Here is a 27,230-nt window from a genome sequence, read left to right as displayed (position 1 = left end):
CCTCTGGTTAATGCTGGAAAAAGTAAGCTAGTGCATGGATACTTTTCTCCTGTCCCTAAAGATAATTTCAAAGGACTTGCAGGGCAACATAAATCTTCTTGAGTGGTTTCCTCCTTTGAGGGGTATCCTACAGGAAAGTACATCCTAATTTTTTGGGAACACTTGCACATTATTTCACAATTTCCAATACAAGCAGATAAAACTTTGTGTCAACCAATGAAGTGTTCCCTGTGAAAAAAATCTCCCAAATTTGATTTTATTGTCTTTGCATTTGCCTTAAAGAGGAACTCTTATCAAGCTCAAGTAGTTCATCCCACCTAATAATGAATCCAAGGGGAGAGACCACTTCAGAATGTGCATATTCACATCTTCCATTCTTACATTGAAAGCACTAAACTACCTAATGCACAGTTTTCATTTTCAATGAGACTTGTTCAAAAAATCCAGCATGCTGCTAATAGACTTTCTGAACTGACCATGAAGGATATATTCAAAACACAAAGACTCATGGGTATTACAACAGGTAACCTGATAGTTTGTGGGGGCATGTAATGCTATGACTGGGGTTGTTAGGACTCCAAGGTCTGATGTATCTATCTGCCAAGCCTCCCTGCTGTACCACATAATATTCATTGAAGACACCAAGGTGACATTTTTAGACATTTCTTCAAGGAACCCTTATTATTTGTTCCCTTAATTAATGAACCTTTGAACAGTATAAACATGAAGGGACAGATACTTATCATAGCAAGAGTCAAATTTCATCCAATGGGCTTCTTGCATAATAGTAACAATACATAATTTCTTTCTTATCTTCAATAGTCCACTCTATCATGTGTATGGCTCTGTTTTGGCTTGTCAGTTTTTGTGGATTTCCACTTTCTTCTACAACTGGTGGGGGGCATCCTCCCCCTTAGCCTGCCTAACCCCATTGTAGGAATGTTTCTGTGTCTTGAGGATTCTACGCTGTCATTTTTCAATTTCTGGTACCAGTTGGCATACCAGGATTGGGCACATTTTTATCCTGGGACTTGTGCACCCAGCTGTCTTTTTTATCTTTTAAACTACTTCTGTCCATAATATATGCTGTATAAAATACATTCTCTATATTAGATCTGTCTTGGTGAGATTTTGTAAAAACAGGGTCCACCTCATGAAGGTACTCACCAAGAATTAGGATGAATTATTTTCCAGCAATACTACTCTCCTTTGCTTGTTGATTTTAACATCTCTCCGTTTGGACTGTGCTGGCAACCAGATGATGGAGGAGCTATGCAAACTGTGTAAGTAAATGAAAGTATCAGGTCTAAGAGGTACGCAAGTACCTCTGCAAACTAGGGTTACAACTACTGCAACCATCTTGGCCATGGTCACTAAGATACCCAAAAGTGACATAACATGTATATCTCAAGCATCTGCAAAATGTATCCTGTAGAAGTTTTTGGATTGCCTTGTGGAACATATGGTCTACTACTTAAGTGTCCTTGATATAGGAGTTAACCCCTGTTATACAAGATTTTCCCCTCAGTATTATGCCTACTAAGCATTCTTGGTGCACTGGATGGCACATGTACAGCTATACAGAAACTTGTTGCAATTGATGCACTGGAGTAAATCAATAGGCATGCATTCTACTTGTTTAACTACTTGGTGGTCAGTGGCCACATATATCACATCAGACATATCTTCTCACGGGTCTAGGACTATTCACTGAAAGCACATTTCACTGTGCACAATTCACTCAAAGCTCAATTCACTGAAACACATTTCACTGAAAGTTATATATGGCCTTTTCCCCACTGTAGTGCGACCCTGGAGTTAGTATATATAGTAAGGGGGGTGTGGGGGCACCGCCACCCACATTGGAGGGTGTGGGGGGTGTAGCCCCCCCCACATAGTTCAGATATATATTATGTTAAGAAAAGAGTAATTTATTGGAATTGCAAGTATCCATGTATATAGTTCAAAATATTTAAAATAGGTGGGGGCGGTGCCCCCCACACCCCCCACTTACTATATATACTAACTCCAGGGTCGCACTACACTGGGGAAAAGGCCATATATAATTTTCAGTGAAATGTGTTTCAGTGAACTGTGTTTTCAGTGAATTGAGCTTTCAGTGATTTGTGCAGTCATTTGACGTTCAGTGAAATGTGCTTTCAGTGACTAGTCCTAGACCCCTTCTCACAGCCTGGGGGACACCTGGTGCTAGTGTTTGTCATTCAGTGGTCTGTGCCATGCATTTATGTCGGGGCTGATACTACATAGATGCCTGTTAGAGTAATGGCTGTTGGCCGCATACATTCCTCCTAGCCAACTGCACAACATTCCTACAGCTGTGCTAAACAACATGGCTAGACCATTACAGAATCCATCTTTGGGCATGTAATGGTGTGTTTCCTTGATCTGGACAGTTCTGATGGCACACTCCAATACACACTTGTAAAAGATTGTTGAATGTTTGTGGTCTTCTGCATCCTGCAGAGTATGAGATTAGGCATCTTGGAAATGTGGCCAGAAGAAGAGAGTTGAAGAGGCTGAGGATGCACCACACCCAGCACTCCATCTTCACTTCATGGTGCACAGCTTGTACAGAATGCCATAGTCATTTCAGGTCTTCAGCTCAAGGTAAGGTGATACACCTCAAAGAAAGTAATCTTTTTCTTCTTTCGGCTTTTCCCAGTTAGGGGTCGCCACAGCGGATCACCTGTCCGCTCATGATTGGCAGCAGAGTTTTACGGTGTTGAGTTGCCAGCCCGGCACCCAACCTTCCACAGAAGGCACATACATGCACACACTCACACCTAGGGCCAATTTAGAGTGTCCAATCCACCTACTGCATGTCTTTGGGATGTGGGAGGAAACCGGAGCACCTGGAGGAAACCCACATGACCACAGGGAGGACATGTAGACTCCACACAGAAGGCACCCCAGCCGAGAATCGAACCGGAGAACCTTTTGCTGTGAGGCAACAATGCTAACCACTGCACCACCGTGGCCGCCTAAATAAAGAAAAATATCTAATCTAAGCTTTTCTATATTCCTGACTATATCTAACAGAATTAATATACACTAGTTGACTTATTTAAGAGCAAGGCAAATGTGTGTGAATGGATTTTTTAGCTGATGTTGTCAGGTCAAAGAGAATACAGAATGCTGTCTCTCTCTCTCTGGGAGTTTTCAAATTAATATCTCAAATATTACTGCTGGGATAATTTGCAGAATTACATCATTGCTTGTCATCTGACTCCTAGTTCCTAGGCTCAAAACAACCATTGATAGCAGATGGTAGCATTTAGCATCTACCTGTGAAAATACATGGACAAGGACTTTTCCTCAGATGGTGGAAGTCATAAAATAATTTACATTCCTCCACATTTAAAGACAATACAGAAATCTCCCTAGTATGGACATTGTGTCCATTGCTGCACTGAAACTGAAAGACAGCATCTTTTTATGGCCTGGCCATAAAGTAATTTAATTTCAATTATTTTTCTGAAGTTAACCTGCTGTATTCCAGTTTCCACTGTCAAAACATACATTTAAATAGTTACAATGGTGCATATACACTTCTGTTCTTTCCCAGTAGGGTACACTCTGGACACATTTCAAGCACAAGCACTCTACAAAATATGTCTTCAGCATACATGTCTGTATAAACCATCTTATTTGACATGCAGTTCTAATACATTTGTAACACAAGCATCTAAAAAAGTCATTTTGATATTCACCAATGACAAATAATTATTTACAAACTTCCAGATATATGTGCTGGCAGTATCCCCTTTTGTTACACTTCTATAGAAATCATGTTAATATTCACAAACGACATACATATATTTACAAAATTCCAGCTAGCTGTGCTGGCAGTACCTTCTTTGTCACATTTCTTCCCCCCAGAAGACTCAAGGTAGTTTTTCAAGTGACCCTTGAGAAACATTTCTTGAGAGGGCTGAGCCTATCTGGGAATACATTACCATATTCCCTTGTCTTGAGATCCCAGCTGTCTTGGCATTGCTGACCCCAGTACAGTGCTGCACTGTCATATCATATGCCTGCAATCCTAGGCTCCACCACAGTAATATGAGATTTTACTGGCTGGCTCCCTGTAGCCATAAATCCCTTCAGACTCCTCTTGCCTTTTATTGTAAATACTTGGCACCAAGGCCTCCCTACCATGGTAAGGTATCATGATGTTCACATGGTCCATTTGTGCCAGTGCCTCCTGCCTAGCAGTTCTATCACCTTCCTTACAACATTGAAGGGTCCCTCCCAAGCTGCCTGCAGCTTGTTGTGCCTGACAGGAATGAGAACCATAACCTACTGTCCTACAGCATACTCTCTAACTCTAGCACTCCTGTCATACCAGACCTTTTTCTGCTGTTGGGCTTCTGCTAGGTTCTCCTAGGCCAAGCCCAAGTTCCCCGAGCCTTGTTCTGAGTATTAATAATATGCCACAACAGACTCCTTGTGGGACTGATGCTCACCCTCCCACTCATCACAAATAAAATCTATAGGTCTCCTCACCTTATGCCCATACAGCAACTCAAAGGGTGAAAAACCTGTGGAGTCCTAGGGCACCTCTCTGTAAGCAAACAAATGGGGCAAATATTCATCCTACTACCTCTTAAACTGGTCTGCAAATGTCCGTAGCATGGTCTTTAGGATAGTTTAATCTCTCCACCAGACCAGACCATTAGTCTGGGGATGGTAGGGAGTGGTCTTTATCATCAGTCAGTATTTCTTTTGGGAAACATACCTTGCTGAAAATCTCTAACAAATCATTTTCCACCTTTTCTGCCTTGATGGCGTACAGAGCCACTGCCTCAGGGTATCTGGCAGCATAATCTACTATCACTAGGATATACTTCTTCCCTGTAGAACTTCGGGTACTCAGAGGCTCCACAATAGTCATAGCTACACTCTGAAATGGCTCCTAAATCATAGGCAAAGGCATCAAAGGAGCCTTGACCTTGTCTCCTGCCTTGCCTACTGTTTGGCACTGCTCACAGGTCCTGCAGTACCTTGTTACATCTCTGGAAATCCCAGGCCAAATAAAACTTCTGTATAATATGTCTCTTTGTACACTTTATCCCTATATGAACTGCACAGGGAATGTCATGGGCTATGGCTAGAAGTGCCAGATGGTAGGCTCTGGACACTATCAACTGCTGTATTCTCTCTCCTTCTAGCCCTCCCTCAGGGATCCACTCTCTATACAGTAACCCTTTGTCCCAGTATACAGATTCCCCTTTTCCTTGACAATCAGGTGACTTACTGGCTACTTCCCTCAGGCCTTGTAATGTAGGGTCTGAGAACTGAGCCTGTCTCAATTCTCTCTTTGTAACCCTTCCCAGCTCCTCTTTCACAGGAAGTCTGGTATTCCCTGACAGCGGTGCCTCACTGTCAGCCTGGGTACTACTACTACTCACCTCTCTCTTGCATTCTCTTTGTCCAAGGGAACATCAGTACCCACCAGCACCTGTGGCTCACCTTCAGTCTCACTACTACAGGGTAGCTCCCTCCCTGAAGTAACCACCTCACCAGTCCTGGCTTCAAGTGTGCAGTCTGTCTGGGCCCCCCCACCGGGCTACAAGACCCACATGCTAGTCTCCAAGCCTGACTGATTGTAACTGCATGCACATAAGGTACTGCATTAGCAGAATCATTCCCTGTCAGGACATCTGCAGGGATATCCTCAAACACACCTACTTGCTTGTTTCCTTTTCCAACCTCCCAGTCAAGGTGAACCCCAGCTAAAGGTATTTGGAATGGGTTCCCTGCTAAAGCTCTGACTGGAGTAGACTGCCCAAGCAAGTAGTGCTCCTCTTTAACCATTGCAGGCTTCACAATGGTTAGGTCAAAGGCTGTTGCTCTCTTAGCGGTGCCCCATTTCCAAGTTTCCATCTATTACCTTCTTGTGGTAGTTTGGTACCCTTGTTATCTCCAGACAACTTGCCGCTGGAATTCTGTCATTCCCATTTACTGGTTCTCCCACCTTTTGTTCCCAACCTTGCCTCTGTGGACATCTACATGCTACATGGCCCCACTGGTTGCATTTAAAACATTTAACCCTTGATCCTGGCCATGTACCTGAACTAGTGGCTTCCCCTGCTACTGGTGTACTTGGATGCGGCAGTTTAGGCTGCCACCATGGGTTCCCTTAGACCCATGAACAGCACTAGGCATCCCTTTCCTGTGCAGTAATGCTCTGCTTGCTAGGTATAGGTTTCCCTTTTCCCCAACTCATCTGCAGTATTACATTCCCTATCTGCTAACCAGATTCTCATGTCCTCAGGAAACGTGCTAAGGGCTTGTTCCCTCACCAAAAGGTCTCCCAGCCCTTCAAAAGTGGTGACCTGACACCCACTCACCCATCTATGAAAATAAGTGCTTAACTCAGCAATATATTCACACACACTTTCATCTGCCTTGCATCTATGCTCAAAAAACATTTTCTATAAGCTTCAGGTGTTAACTTAAAGCACTCTAATAAAAAAAAAATTCATAGTATTATAACTTAAGTAATCAGTATCAAACAATTTAGAAACAGCAGTTACAGCTTTACCATGGAGTAATGGGTTTAGGAACTGTACACAGAGCCCTTGGTCAACATTATATGGTTTACAAACCCTTTTAAATATATGAATAAAACAATCACAATTACTACCCTCTGTAAATTGTGGAAGAAATGTATCGACCTTTGTTGCTTCTGTGGTTTGGTTACTCCATTCCCTATTACCTCCATGACACTGACAAACAGTCAGCATCTCCTTTTCATACTGCCTCTGCCTCTCATTTTATTCAGCTTCCAGATGTCTCAGTCTCTCTGCTGATTCTAGTTCCAACCGTTTGTCCCCCAGTTCAAGTCTCTAACTCCAGATGGATTTTTAAGTCCTCTGTGGAAAGGGTGAACTGTCCATTTTCTGAGAGTTGTACATCCCCAAAGCCAGTCTGGTTGTCCTCCAGGATGCTGGTCTATGATGCAGCTGTGACTAAGGCTGCAATCAATGGAAACTGGAATACATGAGGTAATTTCAGAAAAATAACTGAAATTAAATTACTTTATGGCCAGGCCATAAAACAATGTCATCTTTCAGTTTCAGTGCAGTAACAGATACAATGTCCATTCTAGGGAGATTTCTGTATTGTCTTTAAATGTGGAAGAATGTAAATTGTTTTATGACTTCTACCATATGCCAAAAGATCTGGGGAAAAGCCCTTGTCCAAGTATTTTCACAGGTAGATGCTAAATGCTACCAGTTTCCACCAATGGTTGTTTCGAGCTGGGAACTAGGAGTCAGATGACAAGCAATGATGTCAGTCTGCAAGTTATCCCAGCAGTAATATCTGAGGTATTAATTTGGGGACTCTCTGAGAGACAGAGACAGCATTCTGTATTCTGTCTTTGACCTGACAACATCAGCTAGATCATTTATTCACCACACATTTTTCCTGCTATTAAGTAAGTTAACTAGGGTATAGTAATTTTCTTAGATATAGTCAGAAATATAGAAAAGCTTAGCTTAGATATTTTTCTTTGAGAGTGTCCTGAAATGTTCTTTGTTTTAAATATTTCCTGTGATTTTTAACTCTGACATCACTGCAAACATATATTTAGTATTGTCTTGTTCTTTTATTTATTATTAAATACATTTAAACCTTTTGTTGTGGCTGATCTGTGTAGAGATATTTTAAGTTCTTAGAGTACTGCATATTTATTTGGTGACACTGTGGGCCACTCCTTACAGCCTTGCTCTTTGTCAAACTACCATTTGTATTAATAGTAACATTACACAGTAAGATTCAACACCCTTTGTTAAGGGCCTTAAAGTAGCTGATAAGGGGTTCTGGTGGCAGTGGTAACTACCTTATAGTTTAGGCAGAAGGGGGCACAGCTAGCAAACCTGTGCCAGCCTTTCCCAGGCATGTTTGTGTAAAACAAATCTTTAAGAGTGTGTGCGTCAGCTACTTGGGCAAGGAAAATGAAGTAGTGGTTGGACAGATAGAGTGTTGGAGAAATTGACTTGGAACCCTGGTTAAGGACTCAGCTCTATAGCTGTGCCAGTGGGGAGTTTTAATGGGGATCTGGAAAGAGGCAGAAACCAGTCCCAGACTGACTGTGGTCTCTGTGTGGTCTTAAGGGAAATTGCACTTGATGCATCTGGAAATATTGTGTGTGTACTTGCCATCCTCCCAGTGTACATCCCCCAATGTTGCCAGTGGTGAGGATTGAGGCTCCTTGATTACTGGTCCAGTGGTGGGGTGTCAAACAGCGCAACAAGAATTTAAAAAAAAGATCACAGCAAACAGCAACTTTGGAATTCTTGGACCCTTAGCTCTGAGTTGGCTGGTCTTGAACTCAAAAAGAGGAATTCCTTGTGAGTGATCTTACTACCTGTCCCATAGGTCCTGTCAACTCCTGCAGCTGGAGAGCTATAAAATCAGATGTAACATATATCAGAAATGACACACACACACACACACACACACACACACACACACACACACACACACACACACACACACACACACACACACACACATATATATTCGCCTTGTTAGTTTGTCTATGACACAGCTTCCCTTGATGGGTCCAAATATCCTTTCTAACAGACATCTGCAAACTCTTCTACTGAGATCCTGTGACTGTGTGTGCGGGCTATGTTATCTAGTGCTAGTATGTGTGTGGTATCATGCATAAACTTTGTAAGCATGACAATCCCTGGTACCACTAGTTCATCCACAGCCATCAGCAAACATCCTTCCTTCCTGCAAATCATAAAATAAAGAAGATTTGACACCTACACTACTAGCAAATAATATACAGAACAACTAAGGAATTCATGACCTATCAAGGACAGTCCTTTCATGGACAAGTTGATACAGTAAGATCATACCTGCTATATCCTTCTTGACGGGACTGGTGGCTGGACTGAATCATAAAGAGTAACCACAACAGACGGAGCTAAAGAGCAACACAGGAACTAATTTCTGAATAATGAATTCTTAAGTACCATAACACATGGGTGTAGCTAGGCATACTCAATGTACTCAGTTGAGCGCATTTTTTTTCTGAGCATCTCTTATAAACTTTATGAATCTCAGAGCAGAGAATGTTTAGAACTGTCTAAATTAGTATCTGCTATATACAGCTATACAAAATGTGCTTATGCAATAGAAATACATATATATATATATATATATATATATATATATATATATATATATATATATATATACAGCTATACAAAATGTGCTTATGCAACAGAAATATACTTTTCAAAATACAGTAGTCTTTTTATATTTATAAGTGATATTAGTCAAAAAAGAATGTGTTACTTTATGGTATTAATCAAAAATAATGTGTAACTTTGTTAAATGTATATAGGTAGCATTTTGAGAATGGAGTTGATTTTTTAAAAGATAGGGGAGTGATAGGGAAAACTGCTTGATGTATAAAAACAAAATGTAGATTTCTGGCTAAACCCTTGCTGTAAAACCAGGGACTAGAGATAAAAAAGTGATGGTTGGTGAAGGCATGTATTGAACAATACATGGCTGTTGTGCAAACATCCACTTTGTAAACATTCTTGAAGCAACCACTGGAGGCAAACACTCCCCTACTGCACTAGGCTTTAACATCCACATTTTCTTATGGATGGTTAGCAACCTCATGGAAAAAGATGGTACAGCTGGCAAACAACTTACAACAAATTTGTTTGGTAAATGTAAGCCCTTCTCCCCTGGGGAATAAAAGACAGTCATGCACCAAACTCAAGAGAAATGGACTCGCTGCCCTCTGTGTTCTCCCTTGGCAAAGAAAGAATAGAGTTAAGTGGACTGATTTGGGGACAACTCAGAAACCACTTTAAAGGGGAATTTGGGTTTATTTTTTAAGGGATACAGATCCACCTGAAAAAAAAAAAAACAGGTATAATTTCCTAAACATGAGGGCCTGAAACTTTGAGATGCTGGAAGCAGAGCTGATAGCCAAAACAAACATCAGTGCCACTAAGCTAGCAAATCACATTGTAGGACAAGCAAATTAAGCAAGAAGTTCAGATGGTGGGAGGAGGTTCCTCAAAGGAAGACAGAGGTACACTACTCCTTTAAGGAGCTGTTTGACAGCTACTGCAGGGTCAGAATCTTGCTCTCTCCAAGATTATAATGGCAGAAATAGCGAACATGTGTATATATGTACAAATATATATATATATATATATATATATATATATATATATATATATATATATATATCTATATAGGTTCATTACATAATACAGAAATTCCACAATCCCGAGACTCTGAATACCGATGACCGGAATCTCGAAAATAATGAATGGAGTTTGCCGTACAGTGCGGAACGGGAACTTTGCCATTCACTCCACTGTAGTGCAATCTCGGAGTTGATATATTTAAATTGCAGGTGGTGTGAGGTGCAGAGGGGCTTGCCTAAACATTAAAATAGTTGGTTTTGTGTTTTACTTTTTTTTTTTTGTTTTAGCTTGGGATTCCGCAATCTCGAGATTGTGGTCCTCTGTTTTCACAGTCTCAGGATTGTGAAATTTCAATATTTAGTAGTAAACCCATATATCTATATATATATATATATATATATATATATATATATATATATATATATACACATATATATATATATATATATATATATATATAAAACAACTGAGGCCCATTCTGAAAACATGGCAAAGGTAAGTATGGATCAGCTAGAAACAAACCATCAACAACTGTTTCCACTTGGACTTGGACTCGGACTCAAAGGCTTGCTGACTGTAACGTTTCCTTGAAGTTTCAATAACGTCTGAGAGAACCAAGCACCACACCTTTTGGCCACCTAATCTGGACCGAAACACTAAAGGCGGAGGTGTGTCCATATTCATTAAGGATATCTACACCTCCAGGCTAGTTGCTCAGCATAATGCATCCGAGATTATCCAAGTGCAACTAACTTTGGGCAAGACCGCAATCCAAATTGTAGCTTGCTACAGATCCCCCAACATGCCACAGGATTCCCACTCCTCATTTCTTGATACACTGGAAAATATTAGGGTACAACCTAATGGCCGATTTCAACTACCCCACCATTAACTGGGAAAACTACTCATGTACCAACTCTTTTGCTCAACGTTTTCTGGAATTCATAAATTCCAACACCTTGGATCAACTTATCCACATCCCCACCAGGGGCAGCAATATCCTAGACCTGGTCATTACTAATATGGGCAACCGGTGTTCCACACCAGAGGTCAATTCCTCGTTGGTCAGATCCATCCACAAGCTAATCACCCTAGACATCCACATCCCATCCCCACCCCCCATTAGGGAAACCACCGTAAAACATTTCTCCAAAGCCACCTTCACGTTTCTTAAGACAACATATAGTAGGAGAACTAATGATGTGAGAAAGATTATTTCTAAGAATTGGAATATCTTAGGAGCTGTACTGGAAATGAAGCACTTACTCTGTGATAAACCAGGCTCTGCATATAGAAAGCATCCAAATCTAAAACAGAGACTATGTTACAAAGACCTGAATTTAATAATAACCACAATAGTGAGTAAAAATCGAATGTATCCTTGTTATAACTGCAGTTTCTGTAGCTATATTGCTACTGGCAACATTTTTAAATATCCTAAAACTAAAAAAAGAATACTCTTTTGTTTGTTATGTTACTTGTAATACCACAAATACAATGTACTTAGCAACTTGCTTAAAATGTCCTGCTTTTTATGTAGGTAAATGTACCCATAGGCTAAAAGACCATATTATTGAACACAGGTCTGAAATATGTAGACGTGTTTCATCATATTATTAATGTTTAGCAGTGAATTTGGTTTTGACCATGAGTTTAAATTTCAAGCTAGGGATGTTATATATAACAGAATCTGAGGGGGCGAGGTTAATAATATTTTTGAAACTAGTGAATACAACTGGATCTTAAGATTACAAGCAGACTGTGAACCATGTGTGGATATCGCAGATAGTCTTAAACCTGTTTTGGTAAAAAAAAAAAAATGCAATATCAATGAATTTATTTTACTAAATGTTTTATTATAAATATTTATTACATGTATTTTTATAATTATCAGGAAAGGCATAAAATGGAGCAGAATAAAATGATGGCCAGCAGTTATTAAAGTAAAACATCTTTAATGGAATCCAAATTTAAGCACTTCCACAGTTACAAAGACTGCTTCCTCAGATGATACTATTAGTCAGAAACTTTCATCCCTTAACTACAGTGCTTAACATTCCCATGCACTACCTTCCTGATTGCTTGTTACACATTTAAAGAAACATCATCATTGCTACTGCAAAAAAATCTAGTACTAAATACATTTACTAAAACTGGTTGCATTCAAAGCTGTATAATAAAATATGTAACTATAACCACATTGCCTATTTAGTATATGTATCTATACAATATGCAAATTACATATAAATAACCTATAAAAAAATAAATACATTTTTTTGTAAAAAACTTGTTACCCTGCTACTCCACCAGTATATACACATTGTTAAAAAAACAATGGGAAAAGTAGGAAGGGGTACCAGATACAAATTTTGGAGATATGATTAACCCAGACCCAAGAAAGTATTGCTTTATAAAATGGTGGTGGATCAAGGAATGGCTACCACAGTGGCAGGTAACGAATAAAATATACACATTTTAAGAGAGCCTGGAAAGCATTAAAGAATAAAACCGCGGGGTTGAGGGGTAGCTGCAGAATGCCAGCTGAGCTGCAAACACTGGGGAGACTAGCATCTTCTCTTAGCTGATGTGTATATTATGCATGCAAGTTTTATTTTCAAGACCTGAGACTACAAAAAAATCTCATCTTTTAACATGTTTTGTAAATGCTATGTAATACATAATTTCTTCATTCTAGTTTCCGTTTATATCAAACACAAAGAAGCAATGATCCATAAATAGAAATAGTTACCAGTTTGCATTGACTCCAACTCTCAATTTCCTCTGTCTCAGCCCATTCAGGATTAAACAGTAGCAAGACTCCTTTCAGAATATTGTGTACCATGGTTGGGGGCTCCTTGTAGCTCCTGAGCTCAGCAAAAGATTTCTGATCCAGTTTTATTACACATTCTCTCAGGTCTTGCAGCATGAAGCGGTGAAAGAGAATATCTACACGCTTCTCTTCATTGGTATGTTCCATTTCTATGAAGGCGGTAAGGACAGAAACAAGATTTTAGGAAATGGGAAGTAAAATGTATCCTTCAGTAACTAATGCTGCAATTAACAATTTAAAATATGTACAGCAGTGGGTCTCAAACTTGGAAATGTGACTCCAAATGGGGTAATAAGCAGTTTTCTTGGAATCATTGATGCTACACAACTTATAACTTAGTAAAATTTTCATGACATATATAGAATTCTGTTGTTTTACTAAAGCAACAAAAACTCCTGTGTATGTTAAAACAGGTTTTAATCTAATATTTTGCTCCCTCTATATAAATGCCTGTTTCTGGAGAAATGGTTAGATTTATGAAATGTGTAAGGAATGTTACTTGCATAATTACCTATAAGGCATTCTTATATTGTGCTCCTATCCGCAAAGGATGAGCTTCATCTTGAATTTTAAAGAAAACAAATCAATTTAATTTTTATATCACAACACATAAACAGAATAAAATATTACTTATAGAAATCTCTCGCTTTTATGATTGATATTTGTTGGGGTCATCGTCTTGTGTTTCAACAGGTCACATGTCTCTTTCAGTCACTCCAACAGTGTTAATTGGTGTATTTTATTTATTTATTTACAGTTTGGTAAGCAGGTTAGTCTCACTAGGCATGTTGCATATTTTCAGGGGAGACCTGAGATGGTAAAATTTGGCCATGGCATCCAGGAAATTTTCATACTCTTTTCAGTAAGTGCCATAGGATCATTTACATCCACCTGAGTCACCTCAATTCAGGTAGCTGGGATCGCAGGTTAATATCTCATCTGAAGACAGCACATTCAGGAAAGCATTATTCCTCGCCTCATGATGTACTGCAGGGTTAGTTTTTTTTTCTGGAAATGAGTCAAAGCACAGTCTTCTAACCTATGGAAAAAGAACCCACAGTCTTCTAACTTATCAAAAGTAAGGGTGCTACCTTGTTGAGCCACTGACACTGCATACTTAATCCCAGTTAAATGAATCAAGAATGATTAAGCTTTTTTTTAGTTAACTGTCATGGTACATGTGTGCCTACACATTTTGTGAAAAATGGAAGAGGAGATCAGAGATATAGCTGGCCACAGCCTTGGCTGTTACTGATCTGACCTTCCCCAGTTTAGGTTGAGGAGAAAAAAAGGGCCACTGTACTTGAGAAACAAAAAGTTCCTCTTGTAATTGAGGGCCAAAAAAAAATCTCTCCTTTTAAAACTTTAGTTAACCACTTGTATGTAGCAAGTGGCTTTCTACATACAGCTTATAGTTATATCAGTTATACCACACACAATAAGTATAGTGCTTCAGCCATGACCACAAAAGCATTATTAATATTCATTTCTGAATGCTGGCACTGCTATAATGACTGACAGGCATCTGCCGACTGCATCTCAAAACACCTTGCATCCAGGCCAGCAGCCCCCTTCATCCCACCACAGCTTCTCCTCCAGAAGCAATGATAATTGAAGAAGATATGGAGAGAACAATTGATTGCATGGATGGTACCCTGCCTGGGCATTTTATTTATTTTTCATTTGTTAACTGGGTAGGTTGGTTTGCCGAGGATCCTTTTCAGCCACGATCTGGGCCAAACAGAAGATATTAAGAACAGACAAAATCATGTATTTCAAACAAAAAAACAGAGTACATAGAAAGTGTTGTACTGTATAAACAGTTCAAATCCATACAAAGAAGAAGAAATGGAAAAAAGTATATACATGTCTTATAACCTAACATATGATACATATAGTTCAAATGAATTGAGATGAAGTACATACAAGCAGGAATTGCTTTAGATGTTGTCATGTATGGATCAGAACAACTTTCCAGTACATTATTGAGTTATGCAAGACAATCAAATATTTCAAAAATAACATTTCTGAATTTTTGAGAATAATAATACAATTCTATTTACAACAAAGGAGCTGTGAAATTCAGATCAAAGCAGTTCAGATTTATAGGCAAATTGTGTACCTTGAGCAACAACTGGTTAATGTGGAGAATTAATTATGATATAATTATTGACTATGGAAAGGGTAAGGACAGTCTCTAACCAAAATGGATAGGTTAATTCAAGCACATAAACGGGAACTTGGCTACTCTTAAAATGGCCTACAAGGGCAGCTATGTTTTATATATATATATATATATATATATATATATATATATATATATATAAATATGGGTCTAGGACTATCCACTGAAAGCACATTTCACTGAAAGTCAAATGACTGTGCACAAATCACTGAAAGCACAATTCACTGAAAACACAATTCACTGAAAGTTATATATGACCTTTTCCCCACTGAAGTGTGACCCTGGAGTGAGCATATATAGTAAGGATGGGTGTGGGGGGCACCGCCCCCCACATAATCTGGATATATATTAAGTTTAGGAAAGAGTAATTTATTGAAATTGCATGTACCCATGTGTACAGTTCAAAATATTTAAAATAGGTGGGGGGCTACACCCCCCACACATCCCCTTACTATATATTCTAACTCCAGGGTCGCACTCCAATGGGGAAAAGGCCATATATACCTTTCAGTGAAATGTGTTTCAGTGAATTGTATTTTCAGTGAATTGAGCTTTCAGTGAATTGTGCACAGTCAAATGTGTTTCAGTGAAATGTGCTTTCAGTGAATAGTCCTAGACCCATATATATATATATATATATATATATATATATATATATATATATATATATATATATATATCTATATAGAGGAACACTTTATAATCTCGAAATTCTGAAATACCAAAAGATGTTGAAGTAGTGCTTCTGGTGTTGCGGTGTTTGAATGGAAGTTCAGGTAAGTATGTATGTTTAAGGGTGTTGGTTAGGAGCTTTAGTGTGTCTCAGTGTGTGCTGTGACTGTGATGTGTGTGCGTAAGGGTAATGTAGGTGTGTGGTGGTGTTTTCATGTGTTTGTCTGTGTAGTGCGACCCTGGAGTTAGTATATTTAAGTTGGGGGGTATGGGGGGTGCAGGGTGGCTTGCCCCCCCTGCTTGTATGTAGTGTAGGTTTGTGTATTTGTGTGTGGGGGGGAGGTGTGTGTGTGTGTGTTTGTGTATGTGTGTGGTGTCTGGTTAATGTAGGATTCGCAATTTCAAAATTCGCGCTTTTGGGATTTTGGTATTTAGAGCTTTCGGCTTTATGGTCCCGAAAATTCTGAGATTCGGTATTTCAGGATTATAAAGTAAATCCAAACACATACATACATATATATATATATATATATATATATATATATATATATATATATATATATATATATCCAAAGAATGCACCAGTCGACTGCCAAAGGAATGTGGTACTAAAAAAGTTTGTGTTTGCAAGCAAAAAATACCACGTATCCACCATGCCAAGAAAGTAAGCAGCTGTTTATTATTCCAAAATAAAACGATGCAGAGTAGCTGAGCACTTTCGGGTATAACACTACATATCTTTGGTTTAGATAGTATTTTACGGCATACACTTATAAAGTTTAAGATTCTTATATCCATTTAGGTTTGTAAGTAATTCAGAGCTAGAGGTAATTATTTATCTTTTATTGGCTTATAACAGTAATATCCAACTCTCACTGGTTATAAACATACCAATGGTAATGGCCATTTAACAATCTTGGCCAATGCCGCCCAACACGGAAGTGCTGGATACTAGGAACGGATCAGAATAAAGATAAGAAAAGATTTATATTCTGTTTTTTAATGCTTGTATAAGCCCACTAAGAATACTTTATGTATAATTACTATTATATAAAACTAAATAAGTAATCAATTAAATGCATATAATTAAGGTATTTATGTTTAACTAAGAAGTTACATGCCCTCAGTAAGCATAGTAAATATGGTGAGCCTGCTTTAGGAATACAGTGGAAGTAGAATTTTATCCGATATAATTATGTATGCGCCCCATCAGGCATAGTAAAAATAGTGAGCCTGACTTAGAAATACGGCGCAAATAGAGTTGTATCATATACAATCATGTATGCACTCTATTGTTTTAATTTAGTATACATAAAAGTGCTCATATATTTTAATGGACTACTGTAAAAATTTAATGAGAACAAAAGATGATCCACAGCCCTCTAAAGGCACGGCCATCAGAACAAGATTTTTCATCGGAAAAAATGAACACCAATCAAAAATTCATTTTTGTTAGGCTTATACACTGATACACAAAGTATTATGACGTTCATGATTGGATAAAAAGAAATAGATACTTTCATGATAGATACTATCCATAGGGCGAAATAGCCTAAGTATCTACATGCAATAAGTAAGGTTAATAGTTAGTTTTGAATTAATATTGGCAAAAAAGAAGTAATTATAGTTATGTATGTAGCAAGTTGTAAACGGTTAAGTACAAAAAATAGATTTTTAACAGATGCAAGCATTCTAAGATATGCATGCAAATCACTGATTAGAGTTGCCAAATGTGGTTGGTTGAATGGAGAACAAAGCAGACAATGATTGGCCTCTTTAACTAGTAGGCTCTGACCATTGGTAGGGATACTGAAGACTGACTGTAGATACGTGATATATTGTTTTAATGAATTTGCATGATATTTTAAAGTGCGAAAATGTGCAAATTTTATTGATTAACATTTTGTATATAAAGCAAGTTATTTATTCTCTTATATAGATCTGAAGAAGGGTGTTACACCTGAAAGTGCTCACCTACTCTGCATCGTTTTATTTTGGAATAAAATAGCTGCTTACTTTCTTGGCATGGTGGATACGTGGTACTTTTTTGCTCACAAATATATGTGTGTGTGTATGTATATATACACACACACACATATATATATATATATATATATATATAGATTATATATATATATATATAGATTAGACATAGATATAGATGCAAGGCTTGTAGAAAAAATTAGACTGATTAGAGCACTGGAAGGTGAGGTAGGCTTAGTCTGTACAGAACTTGTGAAAGCTAAACAGGCTTTATAGACTACTCTTCCATGAGATCTTTGAGAACAGAGAAAGTTGTGTGTTACTGATTGCTACTGAATAGACTACTGAGAAGCCTAGACTGTTTTTTGTGCAATCTTGTATTTGCTATAAAAAAATATTAAAAATTGACAGACTGGGAATAAGTATACAATTGAGGGTCCTCCAGTTTATGTGGATCATATGTTTTTGGAAATTACCTTTTTGCAAAGATCACAGTTTACAGAGGCCATTAAAGAGTGTCATAGAAACAAGATTGAGTATAAACTGTTATTTTCTAGTGTGCTTGAGGTGTTTTTCCCCCCAAAGGATATGTAGATGTTTATGGCTTCTTAATTAGCCATGGATTTCATGACAGTGAGGGATGTTGCATAAAGGTATCTATGCTACCTAATATGAAATTAAACTCTCTGGATGTAGAGGGGAAATGTGATGTGCATAGTAAGGAAGAAGCAAGAGGGCAAGTTTTCCAGTTATCTTTTGGGAACACGAGATGGGAAAATACACTGTTTTCCCTTAGTGATTCACTTTCGTGATTTTTTTTAAATAAATGGATCTTACAATAAATATGAATGGTGTTCTGGATGTAGCTGCCTGTTCTGGGAGTTCATTGTAAAAACTAAGGTGTTTGCCATTGAGATGGAGTCCCTACTGCTCTGCTTCTTTAAACACTGTTTACATTTTTTTTTAATAATGAGCTTATGACATTCGAGAGGCCCAGAATACAGTGGATGAGTGTAGTCAAAAATAGAGATTATCAACATTGAGATGTGCATTGCATGTATTTAATATTCTGAGTTTATGGTCAAGATACTTCAGAGGATATGAACTCTATGGGTGAAGAATCTGGAAGGGGATGCTAAGGACATATACATGCACACTATGCTGAACTTTTATTTAAGCATTTCTTTTTCTTATATGGACATTTTTTGCATAACAGAAAGACTATGACTAGTTGGGTGGGTATTAAACAAGCAATGGCCTGTAACACCAAACCTTTGTAAATGGTTCATTTTAATTGGATGTGAATTTTTTTCTTGTATTTGTTTAGCATCCAAATAATAAAACCATATTATTGATTCTCAGATATGGTTATGCATATTAAGATGAGGGGTATTCAACTGTTTATTTGAATTTTAATTTTTTTTTTAATGAAAGAATGAGAATATGGTCTATTTATCGTGGTGGTCTTCACTCTGGTTTATCTACTCTATTACTGTTTACTTTAAAATCTTAATTCAGACTTATTTTAGAGAGATTCACTATATGTAACACTATGTCGCAGTTGGAACTTCCATACAGATTAACTATGGATACTAGGCACTTTGTTCTAAAAGTGTAACAGGATACAAGTAGGCCAGTTTGTGTCTACACACAAGAGCAACAATTATGATTGGCATTACTTTCTAGTCCATTCATAAAATAATATTTTATGTTGACAGCTATAGTTATGTAAATATTTTGATGAAACTGACAATGATATAGTGACCAACTGATATGCAAAGTGAGTGGCACCTACACTCAAGATTTTCCCGATGATTTCAGACATTTTCTAATCAGATGCCAGTTTTAAAATCATTAACATGACCATTTCTCATTTCCAAAATTATAATTATGCAAGAATAATCTGATGAATCCATCAGAGAGAATCCATAAAGTAGTACTTGTTTCAAAATGATTGCACCGATTAGAATTTTGCACATATACATGACCTTACAGCCAACTGTTTATAATGAGAACTGCAGTTATGTGTGAATATGTTGATTAAAATAGCAAGATTAATTGTTTGTAGTACTTAGTGCTGAATGAGCATCATCTATCCTATCCTTTGGATGAGATGTTAAACAGAGGCCCCATCTACTTGAGATGGTGGTAGTACAGGTGAATCTAAAAATCACATGGCACCTATCAAAAATAATAAGGGTCCTTTATTTATACAAAGAACACATTATTTACAAACTGTTTACATATTCACAAAACATTTACATATTTATAAAATTACAATTCTCCATTTCCCCCTTTTTACTTATTACATACCCATGCTTTATTATGTCGAGCTTTTATCCTTATTACTTTTTCCATAACCACCATCTAATTTTACTCAATATCACTGCCAAGATCCATTTTCTATTGAACATAATTTCATTTATTCTTTCATTCCATGTAGCCCATATAACATAAAACAATTTTATCTATTCTTTTGACATATTCTTTACGTCTATTCTTATATCCACATTTAATCATGTCCATATTTATCTTATCCACTTTTTATATCATTGAAGAATACATAACTTTTTCCATAATTTCACAACTCTCGTACATTTTAAAGACGCTTGCTCAGCAGTCCCCTCTTCCCCACAACACAGATGTATTATTTCAGTTTTCTTTTTATATGGCATGTTTCCTTTCACTGGCACTGTATCTATTACCAGTCTCCAAATAATCTAGCCATTCTACTTTTTTATTATAACATTTCTTTAACTTTACATTCTGCTAGCTTTTCCCATGGTTTAACAAAATATCTTATTCTTATACCATATTTGTCTCTCCTTTTCAACTTCACCAATTCTTATTTTCCACATTAATATTTTTCCTGATATTTAATTTCTTCATTTATATCTTCTTTTTCTCTTTTACTCCTTTTTACTATTACCCATATTTGTCATACTTACATTTAAGCATTCTTACAACCAGTCTTTCATTTTTTTTTTTATTTATCCTCTAACACTTTATATAAATTTAATGAATCAACATATACCACTGAATTAATAAACCCTAAATTTCCCTCTATTTATATACAACATTCCTCTTTCTACTGGATTCAGTCTAGAACACCGTAAAAATGAAAAAAAATATTTGCAATAATTCCATTTCAAATACTGTTTGCAACATATGTACACTTTATAAATATGCTATTTTTCCCACTAAAACTGGATTTATCAAATCAACATTTTCCCTAAATAATAATCTATGTTTTCTAGAAAAAAAAATGTCATTTAAGGCTTCTATTATTTTTCCCGTGGAATTCTACTTACATTCTTGTTCCCAAATTTTATACTCAGACAGAGATTTAATTTATTGTAAAATATATTCCCCTATCTTAATTATATCTGCTAATAGTTTACTCTTTCCTTTGTTTAAAATCATCCCTACTGCTTCTACACATTCATTTAAATAAATCACTTTTTTTATCACATTGTTTTTTTTTGTAATTGCTATAATATCTTCTACATAAGTTAATACAACAGGAATTCATAACCCCTCAGGTGTTACGTACTCTACTTCCTGCATTTTATAATTTACTTTACATACAAACACATTAATAATTAAAGCAAAGAGTATACAACTCATTGGACATCCCTGTCTTACAACTCTCCTTATATATGCTTCCCTACTTAACCAAGCTTTTATTAAAATTTTTACTTTATATACACTGTCCTCCATAACATTTTTCATCTTCGTTACAAATCTCTTCTGTATTATTTTCATAAAAGTCTTATAATGTACAGTTTTCATTATATTTTTTCTCCTTTCTTGCAAATATATTTAAGTATTCCACTACATAATTTCTTATAAATGAAACCTTCATTTAACCATTCATTCAACATTTTTTAGAAATATTATTTTTGTCATGCTATTGCATTTTTGTACATTTCATATCCTATTCCATCTGATCCTGCTGCTTCTATATTCACTTGCCCTAATACTTTATCTAAGCCCATGTAGAGAAATCTCTTTTTCATATTCTTTAATTTCTTGTTCTGAAAACTTTATTTCCCATATTGTCTTCAATTTATTCTTTTTTTTCTTTAAACATGTCTTGTACATACTCTACAATTAATTCATAATTTGTTCCTGTGCTGTTTCTAGTTTTCCTTTTTCATTTCTCTCACTACACTATCTTCTTTTATTATTCTACTTAAATATGACAATACTTCTCTTTTCTCTTGTATAAATATTGTTGTTTAAATAATAAATCTTTAATTTTCTCTTGACTTTTTCTATACAATTTTCTTTATCAAAACAGTCTCAATCATTATTGTCTAAGCATTCCAATACGTCTTTATGTACACTCTTGTATTTTTCTTTATCCACTTTTTACATCACACTGCCATTGTAAATATTTTTATACTTAATCTTAAAAAAATACCCACCATTCAGACCAATTTTTATAGAATGTTCTCATCATATGATCCCTCCATAGCTGCATTATTAATCTATTTCTTTCTTTATACTGTTTTCTCATTTATCCTTTTTATTCCTTTGCCTAGTTTTATATAATCCTTATTTTGATTTCTTTCTAGCCATATTGCTAGATGATCTGGAAAACCTTTTTTAAGTGTTTTGCATTCCCCTATATATAATCCTTTTGATATTTTGAAATGATCTATTTTGGTTCTGTAAATACCCCTTCTGTAAGTCAATGAATTATTATCCCAGAGTATTAATTTACCATTTGCTTACACTGTTTGCATTCTTTTAATGTTTTCTCTTAAATCACAATTATAGTCTCATGTTACTATAACATTCATATTTATCACTAATCTAAACTATGGTGAAATAAACTTTTTTTCTTTTTTTACAAGTAGCATAAGTATATAATACTATAATTCTATATACTTGTTCTTTCCATTTTAAATCCACAATAATGTTTCCATTCTTACTAAAGTTATATCTAATATTTTTTCTGTGGTTTTACAAGATATTCCTATTCCAGAACAATGGTCATTTCCCAAGTTCCAAATTATCCTAGCCCCCTTCATAATTTTTCTGTTTGTAATCTTTCTTCACTAGTCAAGAATCTTGCATCTTCTAAAACAATTACATCTACATTACATTCACTACACCATTCCAAAACACCCATTCTTCTTACTATATTCTTAATGCTACTTATAGTCACAGAAAGTACTTTAAAATTACTCTCCCTTTTCCTTAACATTCTAGAAATTATAATCTTATTTTATTTTTCAACCATTTCCTTTTTTATTTCATGCTCATCCCTTTACCTATATTTTTCCTTTTCCAAAATTTTACCATTTAACCAACAGAATTATTTATTCATTTATTTTACATTTGTTTACTGGGATAGTCTGGATACATATCCATTTTCAGTGGAGGCCCGGGGAGAAAAGCTCCAAAAAGACATTCAACAAACTGTTACATTTTTACAGCTTAAAACACAAAATAAAACACAAATAAAAGAATTTTTACACAGATGTAAAACATAAAAACAGATACACAAACAAATTATTACATTTTTACTCAGATGGAAAATTCTAGACAGTATTTTTAAAAATGAGATGGTATTGACTGCCTAGTAGGCTAACATGGTAGTAGATCCAAGGAGATCATAGGATTTATAAGTTAAAAAGCAAAGTGCAGGCAGAAGTCCTCCATGTGCACACGAGTGATGGTTAGAGTTAGTCTGGATTAGAACAAGGTCATAGCCATCATTTTTTAAAGTACTGAATCAGACTTTTCTTGAACTGAGGTAGAGAGAGTTCAGATGCAAGATTAACAGGAACAGAATTCCAAGTTTTGCCAACAGAGTTAGCAAATAGAGATTTACCAGCTGTGTTGTTGGATTTGAGAGTTTGAGTCTTTCAGATGAACGAAGTCCGCTAAGGTTACTGTAGGGGGTGATGAGGTTTTTAAGTACGGCTGTATTATCTGGTTGGTACAGAATCTTGTGTGCAACTATTAGTTGATTAACCTGAAGTAGGTTAGGCAGGTAGGCATTCAAGTAGATTTAGGTTATGACAGTGATGAGTTTTGTAGGCTTTTTTCCTTTTACTACTTCCCAACTGGTATCCTCCGCATCACTTCTTTTGAATCTTCCTCCATTACTTTCTCCTTCTTTATCTAATGTTTCTTCTACTTCCCCCACTTCTAACTTTTCTTCTCTTTTTTTTCTTCTTCACTCTAATTATTATATTCAGTCTTACAATCCATCCATAAATGCCCAATTTTGTTAGATTTATAACATTTCAGTTCATATTTTCTTGCATCATGATCCAGTTTCCCACAGAAATAATATTTCTTTTTATCACAGTTATTTATCAAGTGTTCTTTTCCACAAGAAAAAAAATACTTTGGGTTGTCCCCAGTATTTTACCACATTCTTATTTCCTTCAACATTTGTCACACTTGAAATATGTATGACTTTGTCTTTTTCTACCTTTAGCATGACATTGCATTCCCATCCACCAGTCCATAAACCCCATTTGTCATAAACTTTTGCGATGTGTAGTAGTACTTTGCATACGCATTTCAAATTTCCTTTTAAAATATTTCTTTATACTTCTGTTCAATGTTGTGCATAAATCTTCTTTTTTATTTCCCTGTTAAATGCTTTTATTACATATAACTTTTTAAGGATCACAGTTGTTTTTTTTTCATATTCCCCAAGGAAATTTTCCATTGCAAAAACAGTCTCAAATATTATATTACAGAATCTCACTGTTTATAAGAATAAACGCTCTTACCTCCTGAGCTTTAATACCCAAAGGAACCATTAAGTTGTCCCAAACTTCATACTCATTCAGTTCTTTTTCTTCTTTATTTTAAATCCTCACCACATCCTTCCTTCCTTATTCTCTCTTCTGCTTTCTTTTTTTCTGTTGCTCTTCTGGCACCTTCTTTCACTTTTTCTGAATAGGATATTCTTTCCTCTTCACTGTCATTTTTAAGGATAGAGTTTGCTTCATTTCTTTCCATTTTATCTATAATGTCACCGCAGGAAACATCTCCTTTATTTTCTGGCTCACCTTGCAACATTTATTTCACTATATCATCCCACAATCCTCCTGACTGGAGGGTTGTAATAATACAAGACTCGCTTGTCAACTCCTCCTTTTTGGTTTCCTCAAAAACAACTTTAGAATCCTAAGTATTTAGTTCTCAAAATGTATGACTGTCATTTCATTTTTTTATTTCATCGCACACATCTGATTCAGCTGAGGCTGGAGGAGCTACACATTATTTATTTTAAAATGTGATATGTACTTGGGTGATCAGTATGATGTTCTATGTAGAAGTCCTTGTATCAGTTTGTCTATTACTGAGTAAATGGGTAAGATGCTGAAATTATTTTTGATGATTTTTTTAAGGCTGCTTGCATTCCTTTTTTTGTTTTGTTTTGTTTTTGTAGTTCTTAAAGAAATACTGAAGAGCACAATGTAGTTATTTGATTATACTGCGTACCTTAATTGATGGTTGTGCGTCAGGGCTGGTAACTCGGCATGTAAAATTCAACTACCAATCATTAGCGGACCAGAGTTCCGCTGTGGCGACCCCTAACCGGGAAAAGCCGGAAGACACAAACAAACATGCATATACTGCGCTATAGGATCTAAAAGACAACTGCCTGCTTCAAAGACAAGTTTTTTTTTTTTTCAATTGTCTTGCCTATTATCACAAGAGACATCCTTAAGAAACTCGTTAAAAATACCTCAGCAACTTAGCTATTCTTGCAACAACAAACACAATGATAGAAAAGTTAATATACAGAACAAGATGATCCAAGCATCTGTCCTGAATCAGATGTACTACCATCCCACAATAAATACAACTATATAGATTTTTTTTTTACTTGATAATTGGCTGTTGTTGGGATCTGTGAGATGTCTCAGTTATTAAATAAAGGTACCAGAATATTACTGATAGGCTGAACTTTAATATATGCCAGATGATCAAAAGATTATCCTGGCTAATACATTGTTGGTTATTGTTGAGAGCTGGTTTACAATTGCTCCTCCTGGTTAAGGTTGGGATCGGATAGATTGTGTGTATGGGACATGAAAACCAGTAAAGGATTAATTGACTGCATACTGATGGGCTTAATGTCAGCTTTTTGGGTATGACATGTAGGAAGACTAGTCACTGTATTATAAAAACAGTTGGGAAGAGAGGTGTCTATTATTGTGTACTTGGCTTACCAGGGGTTAAATATTACTGTGCCCCATCTCAGTATTACACAGGAAAAGGGGGGGGGGTGATTTACAGTTCTTAGATTAAAGAGATCAAAAGAGGTATCCATTACTACAGAGCTGGATAAGAGGTTTTCTTTAAAAAAATGAAAGGTCTGGATTGCATTGTGATCTTTTAATAGTCTATACACAAAAGGGTATTACAAGATATTAAATAAGAGAACATGAGGAAGTTACTTTGTTAGTGACTGGAGAATGAAAAAATCCCAGCTTTTAGTTGTCCGAGGTCAGCAGGCCAAGAAGTAAATTGCCCATTCGCCAGGTAAATGACTCAGTGATTATGGTTACTGGGTTGTGTGGTATAACAACAATGAATTATAATTTTATATTGTTAAACTGATAGCCATAATAATGAGACTCAATAAGTTGACTGGCTGTTGCCACTGGTGTATGAGTTAATCAAGGTGTAAGCACTGTTTGCTAAAATTCTGGCATATTACATCACAAAGCAAAATGTACAGAAAGACAAACTCTATCACTCTCTGGTGTGTTTCAGATTGGCTCCTATTAAGATTACTGCACAAGATAGTATATATTGTAAAATGTTTGAGTAGACTGAGTTCAGTATTTTCAATATTTTTTTCTCTCAAGTGATTATTTTTGTGCTACCTGATGGATTCCATAGAGATGCTTTTAGCTAATATTTACATTGCTGTTTACAAGATATATAATAGAGTTGACTTAATATCATCCATAATGACTGTATAAGGAGGAAAAGTGGTGGTACTGATTTAACATTTCAAAACAACTACCACATTTTCCTCTACAACAAATTAATACAGGCAGCACAGTGGTGCAGCGGTTAGTGTTGTTGCTTCACAGCAACAGGTTCTCCAGTTTGATTCTCAGCTGGGGTACCTTCTGAGTGGAGTCTGCACATCCTCCCTGCATTCGCATGAGTTTCCTCCCATATTCCAAAGACATGCATCTTGAGCATTTCTCCCCGGACCTCCGCTGAAAATGGGCTCTGTCCCAGTCAGACTTTCCCAGTAAACAAATGTTAAATAAATAAAATAAATAAAAATAATACCAAAATTCAATTCAACAGATATTCTTGTTACATATGTATTTCTGTC

At 36.3% G+C, this 27,230-nt stretch overlaps 1 protein-coding gene across 4 annotated transcripts in view; it reads right to left on the bottom strand.

Moving 5' to 3' along the window:
• EFCAB5 (EF-hand calcium binding domain 5) overlaps window positions 1–27,230 on the bottom strand; it is a 1,692,224-nt gene that overhangs the window by 79,235 nt on the left and 1,585,759 nt on the right. For all 4 annotated transcript variants that reach the window (XM_044054470.1, XM_044054473.1, XM_044054471.1 and 1 more), the window contains one exon: window positions 12,970–13,199. In XM_044054470.1, coding sequence (XP_043910405.1) covers window positions 12,970–13,199 — 230 coding nt within the window. The remainder of the gene's footprint in view (window positions 1–12,969; window positions 13,200–27,230) is intronic.

Source organism: Protopterus annectens, chromosome 13.part0, assembly GCF_019279795.1.
Source record: "Protopterus annectens isolate FY-2018-M chromosome 13.part0, PAN1.0, whole genome shotgun sequence".
Taxonomy (NCBI): Eukaryota; Metazoa; Chordata; order Ceratodontiformes; family Protopteridae; genus Protopterus; species Protopterus annectens.
The sequence above is the reverse complement of the archived record's forward strand: the minus strand, read 5'-3'. Positions and strand labels throughout refer to the sequence as shown.